The 13,445-nt window shown below is 44.3% G+C and overlaps 1 protein-coding gene across 4 annotated transcripts in view; it reads left to right on the forward strand.

The window, feature by feature from the left end:
- LOC131547467 (NACHT, LRR and PYD domains-containing protein 3-like) overlaps positions 1-10,234 on the forward strand; it is a 36,545-nt gene extending 26,311 nt beyond the window's left edge. For 3 of the 4 annotated variants that reach the window (XM_058788047.1, XM_058788050.1, XM_058788048.1), the window contains 3 exons: positions 6,272-6,445; positions 7,230-7,408; positions 7,766-10,234. In XM_058788047.1, coding sequence (XP_058644030.1) covers positions 6,272-6,445; positions 7,230-7,408; positions 7,766-7,767 — 355 coding nt within the window. In that variant the 3' untranslated portion in view covers positions 7,768-10,234. Of the gene's footprint in view, positions 1-6,271; positions 6,486-7,229; positions 7,409-7,765 lie in introns of those variants that run through there. The other variant, XM_058788051.1, reaches the window with a different exon arrangement.
- Positions 10,235-13,445: the final 3,211 nt, after the last annotated feature.

Genomic DNA, 13,445 nt, shown 5'->3' on the forward strand with positions numbered 1-13,445 from the left:
GTGATGAACGAGATCGGACAGTGAAGTGAGTGTGAGAGGAGCTTTTGTAGTGAGGGATGATGATGATGTGATTGGGTGCAGGTGTGCGTGATCAGAACTCTGGTGAGGTGGATCGCTGTGATTGGTGGAGTGAAGGGCCTGACTGAGCTGTGACAGTACCCCCCTCTCCACGGCCCGCTCCTGAGGGCCGACCTCGGCGTTGTGGTGGTCTGGCCCTGCCTCGGGGTGCTCGGCGGTCTGGGTGTGTAGTATGGAATTCTTCTAGGAGTTGTGGATCTAGGACATCGTCTCTGGGTACCCAGGAGCGTTCCTCAGGGCCGTAGCCCTCCCAGTCGACGAGATATTCCAATTTGCCACCACGACGCCGGGATTCCAGGATCTCTTTTACTCGGTAGATCGCACCTTCGTCTAGGATCTGTGGGAGAGGGGTCTCTTCCTCAAAGTCAGGCCCTGTGGAGAGAGGTGGAGAGAAGGGTTTTAGTAATGACACATGGATGAATCTTATAGTGAGGTGGTAATTGGAGCTTGTAGGTGACGGGGTTGATACGTTCCATGATCGTGAAGGGGCCAACGAATCTGGGACTTAGTTTTTTACAAGGCAGGCGCAGCCTTATGTCCCTGGTAGACAGCCAGACCTTCTCCCCTGGATGGAATTTGGGAGGTTCGGATCTTCGGGCGTCTGCTGTCATCCTTTGTCTGCGCACTGCCTGTTGGAGTTGATGGTGAGCTGTGTCCCAGACTCTCTTGCTCTCCCGGAACCAGTGATCGATGGCAGGGACGTCTGAAGGTTCACCTGACCAGGGAAACAGGGGAGGCTGGTAGCCGAGTACGCATTGGAAGGGCGTGAGACCTGTGGATTGCTGACGTAGAGAGTTCTGGGCGTAGTCGGCCCAGCCTAGGAACTGGTTCCAGGAGTTCTGGCGACTATGGCAGAAGGTTCTCAGGAAGCGCCCAATTTCCTGGATTTTGCGCTCGGTCTGCCCATTAGACTGAGGGTGATATCCGGATGTGAGGCTGACAGTCACACCTAGGAGGGAGAGGAAGGCCTTCCATACCCTCGAAATAAACTGGGGTCCCCTATCTGATACGATATCCTCGGGGATGCCATAGTATCTGAATATATGGTTGAAAAGGAGTTCGGCCGTCTGGAGGGCTGTGGGAAGGCCAGTGAGTGGAATGAGGCGACAGGATTTGAAAAATCGGTTGACGATGACGAGTATGCAAGTCTTTCCATCTGATGAGGGTAAATCTGTGATGAAGTCCACTCCTAGGTGTGACCATGGACGTTGAGGTATTGGTAGTGGATGAAGTTTCCCTGCTGGAAGGTGACGGGTGCTTTTGGAGATGGCGCAGTCTGGGCAGCCTTGCACAAACCTTCTAATGTCCCTGGCCATGTTAGGCCACCAGAAGCGATTACGCAGCAGCGAGAGAGTTGCGTTGGCCCCTGGGTGGCCAGTACCTAGTGAGGTGTGGGTAGAGTGAATAAGTGGGGTGCGTTGTGTCCTGGGCACATATTGAAGATGTTGTGGACAGCCCGGCGGATTGGCGGGTGGTGTGGAAGAGGCTAATGACGGAGAGGACCACTGGATAGGGCTGGAGATGATCGTTGGAGGCAGAATGTTTTCTGTTTCTTGATTGCTGTTTTCTGGGGCGTGGATTCTGGACAGAGCGTCTGCTTTGGTGTTCTTTGTACCGGGTCTGTAGGAGATTGTGAAATGTAATCGGGTGAAAAAGAGTGCCCATCTTGCTTGTCTGGGATTGAGTCGTTTAGCATCGTGTAGGTATTGGAGGTTCTTATGATCTGTGAGGACTAGAAATGGATGTTTTGCCCCCTCCAGCCAGTGCCTCCACTCTTCTAAAGCCAGTTTGACTGCCAAAAGTTCCCGATTCCCGATGTCATAATTCCGTTCCGCTGGGCTGAGTTTCTTGGAGAAGTAGGCACATGGATGGAGTTTGGGAGGCTTCCCCTGCTGCTGAGAAAGGACGGCTCCTACGCCCGTGGTGGATGCGTCAACTTCCACGACGAAAGGGAGTTCAGGATCTGGGTGAGCGAGGAGCGGTGCATGGGTAAAGGCGATCTTGAGATCGTCAAAGGCTTTTTGGGCTTGAGGGTTCCAGGTAAGTGTTTTGGCTTTTCCTTTGAGGAGGTCGGTGAGAGGACTGGTGGTGGAACTGTAACAGGGAATGAACCGGTGATAGAAGTTTGAGAATCCAAGGAATCGTTGTAGTTCTTTAATAGTGGTGGGAATAGGCCAGGCGGTTACAGCTTCCACCTTCCCCTTGTCCATGCGAATGCCACGGTGGTCGATGATGTAACCAAGGAACGGTACAGAGGATTGATGAAAGGAGCATTTTTCTGCTTTGAGGTATAAGTGGAACTGCCGGAGTTTATGGAGGACCTCCGCAACGTGGTGGCGATGGTCGGCCAGGCTCCGGGAGTAGATGAGGATGTCATCGATATAAAATATCACAAAACGATTTAGGAACTCCCGGAGCACCTCATGCATGAACCCCTGGAAGACGGAAGGGCGTTTACAAGCCCATACGGCATCACTCGATATTCATAATGACCGGTGGGGGTTATGAAGGCAGTCTTCCACTCGTCTCCTCTTCTAATGCGAATGAGGTTGTACGGCCACGAAGAAGAAGCTGGATGCAGCAGGGGAGGTAGATGGCACGATGTAACCCTGTTGTAAAGCCTCCGCAATATACTCCTCCATGGCCTTGTGCTCAGGTGGTGAAAGTGGATAGATCTTTCCTCGTGGTACTGGCTCACCCGGATGGAGGTCAATTGCACAGTCCCATGGCCGTTGTGGGGGTAGCTGGGCAGCTCTCTTCGGACAGAAGACGTCACTAAAGTGGGAATAACATGGAGGAATCTTGATGGATAGTTTTTCTTGAGGGCTCTCGATGGAGGTGGTACCCACGGTACAATCTGCGGTTGGATCTGGCGATTAGGTTGAGGTCTATTGGGAAAACAGTGGTTGAAACATCTTTCTCCCCACTTTAGGATTTCTCCTGTCCTCCAAGACAGGTGTGGGTTATGCTGCACCAGCCACGGACGACCCAAAATGATGTCCACGTTTGAGCCCTCCAGAACCAATAGTTGAATGTCCTCTTGGTGTAACATGCCAATTTTAAGACATACTTTATCGGTGCAGAGACAAATGGAATCTTCGGTGAGGGATTGACCCGTTATGGATTGGGCTTCATAGTTCGTCGGAGTGTCGACGGTAGGGATGCGGAGCTGTTGGACGAGATTCCCCGAGATGAAGTTCCCCGCGGAACCAGAGTCGAGGAGGACGGTGACTGAAATGACATGGGAGCAGGCTGTAAGCTGGGCTCGGGTCGAGAGAGGTTTGAGTTTAGGCAGAGTAGTTAAGACCGAACTCACCAAGACGCGTGTGGGCTTCAGGGGGCATTCCAACACACGATGTCCATCATCTCCGCAGTACATACATAGCCGTTGGGTGATTCGTCTTTGTCGTTCCGACAGTGGGAGACGTGTGGTATTTGTTTGCATAGGTTCTGGAGGGTCAACTGTCTCTGGCCGGCGAGGAGGAAGAGGAGGAGTGGCGATGGCTGAGGATTGATCCGAAGGGCATGACTGAATGCGGTTGGCACAGCGGATGGCAAGTTGTATGAATTTCTCCAATCCATAGTTGTCATCATAGGCACTCAAATGGAGACGTAAGTGGGGGTTTAATCCTTGCCGGAACGCTGTGATGAGCGAGGGCTCGTTCCATCCGCTGGCAGCGGCTAAGGTGCGGAACTGTAATGCATACTGATGGATTGGTGTTGTACCCTGACGAAGCTGGTAAAGTTGCTCACCCACCGTAGAATCTCTGGGGGAGACACTGAACACTTCCTTGAAATGGTGGACGAAGTTTGCAAAAGTGTGGGTTGCCGGTCCAGCCTGATTGAGGATCGTTTCGGCCCATTTAAGAGCGTGTCCGGTGAGTGAGGTGACGATATAGGCAATCTTAGCTTGATCGGTGGTGAAGACATGGGGATGCAGATTGATTGTCAGGGTACATTGGAGAATGAAGCCATCGCACTCCTCCGCCGAGCCAGAGAAGGGCGCTGGTCGGGCCATGGGACTGGCGAAGACAATCGGTGGGGAAGTGCTCGTGTTGACGGCTGAAGGTTGTGGTGGTGGTGGTGGAGATGGTGGTGCCGCTGGTGTGGGCGATTGTAGCAACAATTTCTTCAGGGAATCCACCAGCTCCTGGAAGGGATCCGTGGTGCTCATCCTGCAGTGTCGGTGGTGGTCCGATCTTCTGTTACGGAAGGACTTGGACACAAAGGTAAAAATGGTGAAATAACAAATTTGTGTTTATTTATAGCAGGTGAGGCACACTAATGGTGGATAGGTGAGTATCAGATGAGGTCTTTGGTTGGTTTGTGGAAAGGGTGATGGAATGACGGATGATCTTCTTTTCTACAGCGTGACACGAGGAGAAGACTGGGGAATCCACTCACTTCACTGAAGGACAATCTATGATGCACGGAGACACTAGGAGGAAGGAACACAGAAGGTGAGGAAGGAACACAGAAGGTAAGGCAGACAGGTAAGGCAATGCTTTTCTTGGAAGGATATATTCCTGGTCTTGAGAGATAGCGATGTCGGAGTCCGTGTAGTGATGAACGAGATCGGACAGTGAAGTGAGTGTGAGAGGAGCTTTTGTAGTGAGGGATGATGATGATGTGATTGGGTGCAGGTGTGCGTGATCAGAACTCTGGTGAGGTGGATCGCTGTGATTGGTGGAGTGAAGGGCCTGACTGAGCTGTGACAATTATAGCCTATTTAGTTCCACTCACTCTACAACAAATATTTTAAATTTAACGGTATTTAGAACAAAACAAGAATGAAAAATAAGTAGTTATGAAATTATATATTAAACTATAAAATAAAACACAAAATAGGCTATAGTGTCATTCATTATACACAGCATACAAGCAAAACTGAAACGGCATTGGGCTCACGAGTCTGTCTCATTCCACAAGAATCCAAATGTTTCATTGTTGCCATATTTGTAACATTTGGTTGCTAAACTATTATTCATTATGTAGCCTAAATAAGGCTTTATACTTCACTTATGTTCTAACATCCATGTAAAATCCTTCACATGCGCAAAAATGTGTGTTGGGCACTGCACGTTGATTTTTACAGCGGGCCTTTTAAAATAAACAGTGTAAATAAACTTTTATGCTTGGCTGACTGCATTTTAGTTTGGTGATGAATGGCTGAAATGTCAGGCAATGCTAGAACTAATGTTTTTTTTTTTGTGTGTGTGATGTAAAGAAAAGAAATACAATGCATTAAGAGTGTCACAAAAACAAGCGTAGCCTATACTTGTTGCCGTTTTTTGCCTTTTGTTTATGTTAATTATATTAGGCATATAGCCTATTATATATTTCGTGTAGTCCTATTTATTTTATTCCTTTTATAGACACTGCAGGTGCGTGATGCGACGATGTGTGAATCCTCATGGTCTGTGGTTTACGCTACTATTCGCGCAAGTAAAGCTAATGCCCAGAATAAAACAAAACAAAAGACATTCTAATCTTACTGGTCAGTGATCGACTGATGAGCCTCGATTGTCGGTCAGGAAAATAACCTAAATGAACAAAATGCTGTCATTCTACAATTCTCCACCAGATTTATATGCTGCGCGCAAGTTCAGGCCATAAAAAACTTGCGTACTCGAGCTGAGGCCAGACGTGAGATTTGATCGTAGCCACCGCTCATGTCCGTATTGATAAATTCAAAGTTTTGCGCTAAAACGACCGTATGTTCACTTTTCTGTCGTATGTTCGTTTCATAAATGAGGCCCAATGTGTTGTTCTTCTGTTGTCTATAACATCTTTTAGGTGCGTTATTGGCAGCACCACCCTCTGGTTACATGAACGCATTACCACCACTTCAGCACTGAAAACATGGAGAATTATTGTAAAAAAAAAAACAAATCGCACAGCCTATTCGATATTATATTATTAAATCAACTAATCGAATATTCGATAATCGTGACCCATCCCTACCTTTAGCCAAATCAACAAATTCACGTGTATTGCGCTGCCCACGGGGAAGCTTATACAGTGACAGTATTTACGACACTGATAACAGACAATTGCGCTTATCAATCACATGGGGGAACCGTGAGCAAATGTTACATAGTGTTGCTTTAAGTTTGTAATTTAATTTTAATAATGGATTCACAGCAAAACTGATTTGATCTGAGAGTGAAGAGTGTGTCATTGTTCTCTACAGGTTGATGAATTATGGCGTCACAGATGGAGGTTGTGCTACTCTGGCTTCAGCTCTGAGATCAAACCCTTCACACCTGAGACACCTGGATCTGTCTTGGAATAAACTAGGAGATTTGGGTGTGAAGCGTCTCTGTGCTGGACTGGAGGATCCTCACTGTAAACTGGAGATACTGCTGTAAGATCATCTCTCTGAAAGTCTCATGTCTTTGTCCTCAGTAAGACGTGTTCTTTAATGCAAATTCAAAGACTAAATTCAATCATTGTAAAATAAATGTTCAGTAAACACTCTAAATCTCAGAACAAATTACTCTGATGACTGAAGATGTTCATTTCATTTATCTTCATCACATCATGAGCTCTTGCTTCTGTTTTTGATCCACCAAACATTTACTGCAGCTTCAGTTGCTTCTGCTAGTTTGATTAATACTCCTTCACCTGCCCATCTCTGTGTAAGAGTTTATTTTCCTCTTATTTTCCACTTTTTCTGAAATCCCATGAGCTCATTGTGTTCTCACAGATGTCATGCAGATTTAACCTGAATGTTCAGATACTAATGTGTAATTTAGTGATTTCTATTCAGTTTATAAACTGCCAAACATGACACAATGATGTGTTTGATCACAAGAGTTAATAAATGAGATGTAATGGGGAACACGTGAAGCAAATGTCCTCCTGTAGGTGTTTATTAGAGGAGCAAGTGACTGTTTCTCCAGACAGATCCGTCCTTATATCACTATGAAACAATATCTCACATTCAGCTCTGTGTGTCTGTTCAGTCCTGAAGCACACAACAATTTCAAACAGCACCACTGAGCATCAACATGCATAAATCTGATTCTATCAGCAGCAATTTGTGGCAATGCTTGTCATTATATCTCATCTCCTGCTCTGAGACCAGAGTCAATAACAAACTACACACACTTCAACTACAATTCACATTGTGTCATTGTTCTCTACAGGTTGGATTATTGTGGCGTCACAGATGAAGGTTGTGCTGTTCTGGCTTCAGCTCTGAGATCAAACCCCTCACACCTGAGAGAACTGTATATGTCTGTGAATAAAATAGGAGAATCAGGAGTGAAGTTACTCTCTGACCTGAAACATGATCCACATTATAAACTGCATACATTATTATGTTGTGAGTATATTATTATTTAAATCTTTTAAAATGGCCAAAGTTTAGTAACGGGCCTCATATGTGTGTAATTGGAGAATATAAGATAATTCAGCTTTAATTTAGTCCCAGTACATTAAACTGTGTTTAATTCTGTGATCTATGAATATATTAATATTTTCATCTCTTCCAGTGTCTCTGTGTGTAAATGATAAAGAGAGAGTTGTTGATCATTCACTGTTATTAATCTATGATCAGTTGTTCATATCTCTGGCTGTAATATGAATATACTGTGTTTTTTTCTGAAATGGATCTGCTGATGTGATGTGACAGCAGTAATGTCTCATACTTATATGTGACTGTCTGTGTGTTTTATTCTAGGACTCTCAGTATTTAGACGTCAGTCCAGTTTCCTCAGGATCAGCTGATGGTGAATAAGGAGCCGCTACAGAGACGTCACAGTCACACAATCAACAGAGACTGAAGACACAGAGACACACAGCATCACAGAAAGTTAAAGGGGTCATATGATGTTTCTAAAAAGAAAATTATTTTGTGTATTTGGTGTAATGTAATGTGTTTATGCAGTTTAAGGTTAAAAACCATATTATTTTCCACATACTGTACATTATTGTTGCTCCTCTATGCCCCGCCTTTCTGAAACGCGTCGATTTTTACAACGAAGCAAGGTGTGCTCTGATTGGCCAGCTATCCCGTGCATTGTGACTGGCCAAATACCTCAAGCGCGTGTGACGGAAATGTTATGTCCTTTACCATATTGTGATGTCGTGTCCCGGCGTGACGTCACAAAAACAATAAAACCCATTATAAACGAGGCATTTGTTGCATCCAGTGGGGACATAATTACTGATTATATTGACTTATACTGTCCTTTTACACGTCGCGTTGCATCGCGCTGAGTAAACATTACCATGTCTGCATTGGTGATTGGAGAAACGACAAACAACAAGCACTACTCTACACTGCTCAAAACTCGCTGTGAGTCAGGGTTGTGAGTCAGAAGCGCCAGACTGTCCTTGCAAAGTTGGAATTGCCCCACTTTATAGAAACAGCCTTTGATAGCTTGCAGGCTACTCTCCCAGCTTCAGGAAATAGTCGTCTGTAAAATGCGCTGTGCACACTCTAATATTTGCGTTGTATTGTTCTGGAACAGTGTTGTAAATATAACTTAACCACTGATTTCTAGTTGTATCCTCTTTTGGAAGCCCAAACAAAGTACTTTCGCTTTCACGATGAAACACAGCATCTCCAGGACATGGCACCTGCAGCAGCAACAACACTACAGCGAGAATAATAGTTCCGCCTTCTTTCTTTGCGCATACATTTGGGCGGTGCTATGTAAATCTTCCCACACCGTGATGTAGACATGTGGAGGCGTGTTTGAATGAGCCGTTTTAGGAGGGCATGGGCGAGTCTTAACTTTTATAAAGAATATCTCATTGGTTTTGAGACGTTAGTCTTTGCAACTTCAGGGATCTTATCTATGGACAAACAGCTTGTAACACTCCAAAGAGAAAGGAAAACTTGAAATTGCATCATATGACCCCTTTAAAACACAAGGCTTACACAGGCAGAGTTAGCAAGGGAAATGGCAGGTGTGAAAATTCACTACTATTTTATTTTTTATTTAAACTGGAACCAATTGCCTTTTTTAAATTTTTTTTTGCTCATTTGTATTGATGTTATGCCTTGAGACGCTAACATGTGTGTAATGGATCAAGCAGTGCCAGAATCTGGAGCAGGATCTAATTGATGATAGCTGTGTTGTAACTGATGCTTGTGTGTCAGCCTGTGATTTTAAACATGTCCAAAAGAAGTTTGATCTGTAAGGGTGGATATTTAAGGAGAAATGGAAAGAAAGGTATTTATACTTTGAGGTCAACTCAGACCAGTGTTTAATCATGACCTGTGGTTGTGGTAATAGTTTGCAATATAAACGGCACTATGAGACGCGCTGGTCACTTAGGACGAAAAAGGTGAATGAGCTAGGAGTGTGTGACATTTATCATCTACTATAATATTGTAATATTGTAAGGTGATCATATGCAATTCTGCAAAAACCAAAAACACGTCTTGAGAGTCTTCCACTGCAGGACATCTTATTGTGACGTCAAATTATTCAAACTGGATTTCCCTCAAAATGTCATCAGAAAACATTTCCAAACATGTTCAAAAGAATCAAAAACAACAAAATACGATGAAATGACAAAAATGATAAAATATTTCCAAATCATCCTCACATTGATTGGATCCTACTGTGACGAGGACGAGTCCCCATTTGTTACACCTCGTGGCTCAAAAGACACGGAACAAAAACAGTGACACAGAACCCATCTTCTGAGTGATTCTTCTTTGATTCTACACAGAATTCTACACGGAACACAACAACCCATCACAACACGCCAATTAAAAGATTTAAACGATTTAGATGAAAGCTCTGGAACAAACAGTGTTATTAATTGTTCTTTCCACATTTGCAGACGTTTCATACTTGGCATTAATGAAATCACTTCCAGATTAATCTTTGTTGCATTTATTTAATTGTTTAAAGAGTCAATTTCATCTGTGTCTCATTGTCTGACTTTCTGTTAATGCTGTAAGAGCCAATCACAAAGAATCATCTTTCTAAAGAGTTTCATGTTTGCATCAAAGCGTGGGATTATTGCACTGATTAAATCAGCATTAAACCATGGAAATATGTGATGGTTTTGCTATTTGTTTTAGATGCTCCTTTAAATATGTCTCTCTGGATGCACAATGTCACAAAAAAAATAAAATAAATAAATTGTTAACTGAAATAGAATAAAAGTTAATTGGATGGAATAAATAAATAAATAAAGCTATTTGCCAAGGCATCATTCCTCATTTTAAATTACAGATATAAAAAAATTTAACTAATGAAACAGAGAGAAAAAAAGACATTAACGAATTAAAACAAAATCAGATACTAAATTATACTAATATAACATAGATGCAGCAACATTAATATGTTATAATTATAACAGTAGTTAATAGCATTCAGTTTCATATTTAAATGCAGTTAACAAAAAGCCACTTGACCGCCAGAAACGATAAAAATCAGCATGGTATGTCAAAGAAACTGAGATTAAAAGTGCAATAAAAAACTGATGTCTGAGCAACAACAAGAAAGGGAGAAGAAAAACTCATTACTGTAGGACAAATGGCAATTGACCATATGCACGGAGCGCTATTTAGAACTTCTGGATAAAGATAAGCCAGCTCGTAATCTTCGGGTGAAGCTTATTTTATATGTGCTATATATAAGTAGAGACTCTCACAGAAACATCTCCTGCCTCATTCTTATCAAAAACTGAGAAACAAAATAATTGCAACACCGTAAATAATGATTGCGGAATTAACATACAGTTTCATGTTATTGAAGAACAATTTTATATGCAGAGTATGGTAATCCCAGGAATGTACTCACGTAAGTATAACTGTGCATTTAAATGCTGACAAATAAACACTATCGTAACTGTTTAGGCAGTTAGGCTAATGTCTTAAACGACGTCTTAATGGTATTCTCGATAATCAATATCTTACCTTCAAAGCCATGAACACATTTTTTAAATCTTATAAAATTTTAAGGCATTTATTATTTCTCAACTCTGTGTGGTGAATTCCCATTATTATTAAAGGTTCAGTTTTCATTCATGAAGACGACATGAAGAAATATGCTAAAAACGTGTATCGGCGAAAAATAGACTTTTTAAGATGAAAATGAAATTACATTTATAACCAAGAGATGGCAGCAGAGGATCACTCATTGGCTGCAGCTGCCATTTCAACTTAGTTTTTCACGTCTTTTGATTCATAATAAAATAAATATTATAACAAATGTAGTACTTTGTCGCACTGAAGTGTAAAGTATAGCAAGTGCAGGAAGTTACAAAGTCAAAGCCTATAATGCTGAATTATTTAAATACTATATAGTCAAATACAAATTAAATGAGTTGGTATAACAAACAAATAATGCATTCAGTATTTTGAAATGTTTAGATTTAATTTAAATAACTAGGCTACATCGTTTAAGTTTTATCCAACACAGACCTGTAGTTTTGTTAGTCTGAATTTAGTCTGAATCACTTAATGCACAGCTTTATTTTGACATCGGCTCGTCAGGTGATTCATTCCGTTGCCTCTGTCAATCATAGCAATGACTCGCGGCATGATTTAATGGATTCCCTCGCGTAAGTTTAACATTCGCATTTTGTCATGCCTGAAACAGTATATGTGGACATTTGGTCATCTCAGACAAACGTCTCAGTTACGTATGTAACCCTCGTTCCCTGAAGGAGGGAACGGAGACGTCATGTCGGATGACCGATGAATTGGGATCTCGCCAGAGAGACCAATCCACTTCAAGTGTAACTAAATGAGCCAATGGACATTGGCATGTGATCATTGCATCCAGCTGCCACTGATCACAGTGTGAGTATAAGAGGCAGCAGGTGCACCGCATTAATTCATGCTTTTGCTGAGGAGCCGAGGCGAGTCACGTCGGGATCGCTACCAAAGCACCACAGGAGCTGCCCCTTCCAGTGCCCTGTGTAGACCTCCTGATCCTTCCTATAAGGCAGACGATAGGACCGGGCTCTACACAGAGAAGGTCAACTACTGTTGTTTCTTGAGCAACCCAGACAGTAGGACATGGATAACACTGGGAAGCGTGCCCTTCCATTTGGAAGAGGCACACTGCGGAGTCACCTCCTCCCAGAGGGGGTTAAGTGGCATTTAGACATGTGAAGTAACCCCGTAGGGCCCTATTGCACATGGAAGTTTCCGAGATGGCTTAGGCTGCATCATTAGAGATGGTAGAATGTGGTCTGCCAGGGGAAACACGGCTCTAATAAGCATACCGTGGAATACACATATGGGATCCCGGCAGGGTCTCTCATATGGGCACTAGCCTCACATCAGATTTCAAGAATTCATTGGCTGAAAGGCTTGGCGCCAGATGCCGGAGTACTGGAGGACTCGACAGGGTTTGCCTGGTTAAGGAACTCTCTGGAGAATTAGGTGTAAGGAACGCCGCAAGCCGACTCTGAGCCGGGCCTCTCAATGCCACTACCCGTTTGAGGTGAGAACACAGGAGGAAACCGGTTCGACACGTAGGCTATAAAACCTAGCAAACGTGTTAGGAGTCGCCCAACCCGCAGCTCTACAGATGTCTGCTAGCGAGGCACCACGAGCCAGCGCCCAGGATGATGCGACACCCCTAGTGGAGTGAGCACGCAACCTGAGTGGGCAGGGCACACCTTGTGCTTCATAGGCCAAGGTGATGGCATCCACTATCCAGTGGGCCATCCTCTGCTTGGAGACAGCCTTCCCCTTCTGCTGTCCTCCGTAACAGACAAAGAGCTGTTCTGAGGTCCTGAAGCTCTGAGTTCTATCCACGTACTGTTGCAGTGCGCGTACAGGACAGAGCAAAGCTAGGGCTGGGTCTGCCTCCTCCAGGGGCAGCGCTTGCAGGTTCACTACCTGGTCCCTGAAGGGAGTGGTAGGAACCTTGGGCACATAGCCGGGCCGGGGCCTCAGTGTTGCACTGGAGTCAGCCGGACCAAACTCAAGGCATGATTCGTCAACCGAAAATGCCTGCAGGTCCCCCACCCTCTTGATCGAGGCCAACACAGTCAGGAGTAAGGTTTTCATAGAGAGAAACTTCAACTCGACTGACTGCAAAGGCTCGAAGGGGGCAGTTTGTAGGGCTCTTAGCACCAATGCCAAATCCCAAGAGGGTAGGGAGGGAGGCCTAGGAGGGTTTAACCTCCTGGCCCCCCTAAGAAACCTGACAACCAGATCGTGCTTCCCCACCGACCTCCCCTCTACGGGGTCGTGGTGAGCGGAAATAGCAGCAACATAAACCTTAAGGGTGGAGGGGGACAGCCTACGCTCCAACCCTTGTTGCAAAAAGGAAAGCACAGCTCTGATCGAACATTTCCGGGGGTCCTCACGGTGAGAGGAACACCATTCAACGAACAGGTTCCACTTCAGCGCATAGGCCCGTCTTGTCTTCTTT

The sequence above is a fragment of the Onychostoma macrolepis genome, chromosome 09 (assembly GCF_012432095.1).
Source record: "Onychostoma macrolepis isolate SWU-2019 chromosome 09, ASM1243209v1, whole genome shotgun sequence".
In the NCBI taxonomy this organism is placed as follows: domain Eukaryota; kingdom Metazoa; phylum Chordata; class Actinopteri; order Cypriniformes; family Cyprinidae; genus Onychostoma; species Onychostoma macrolepis.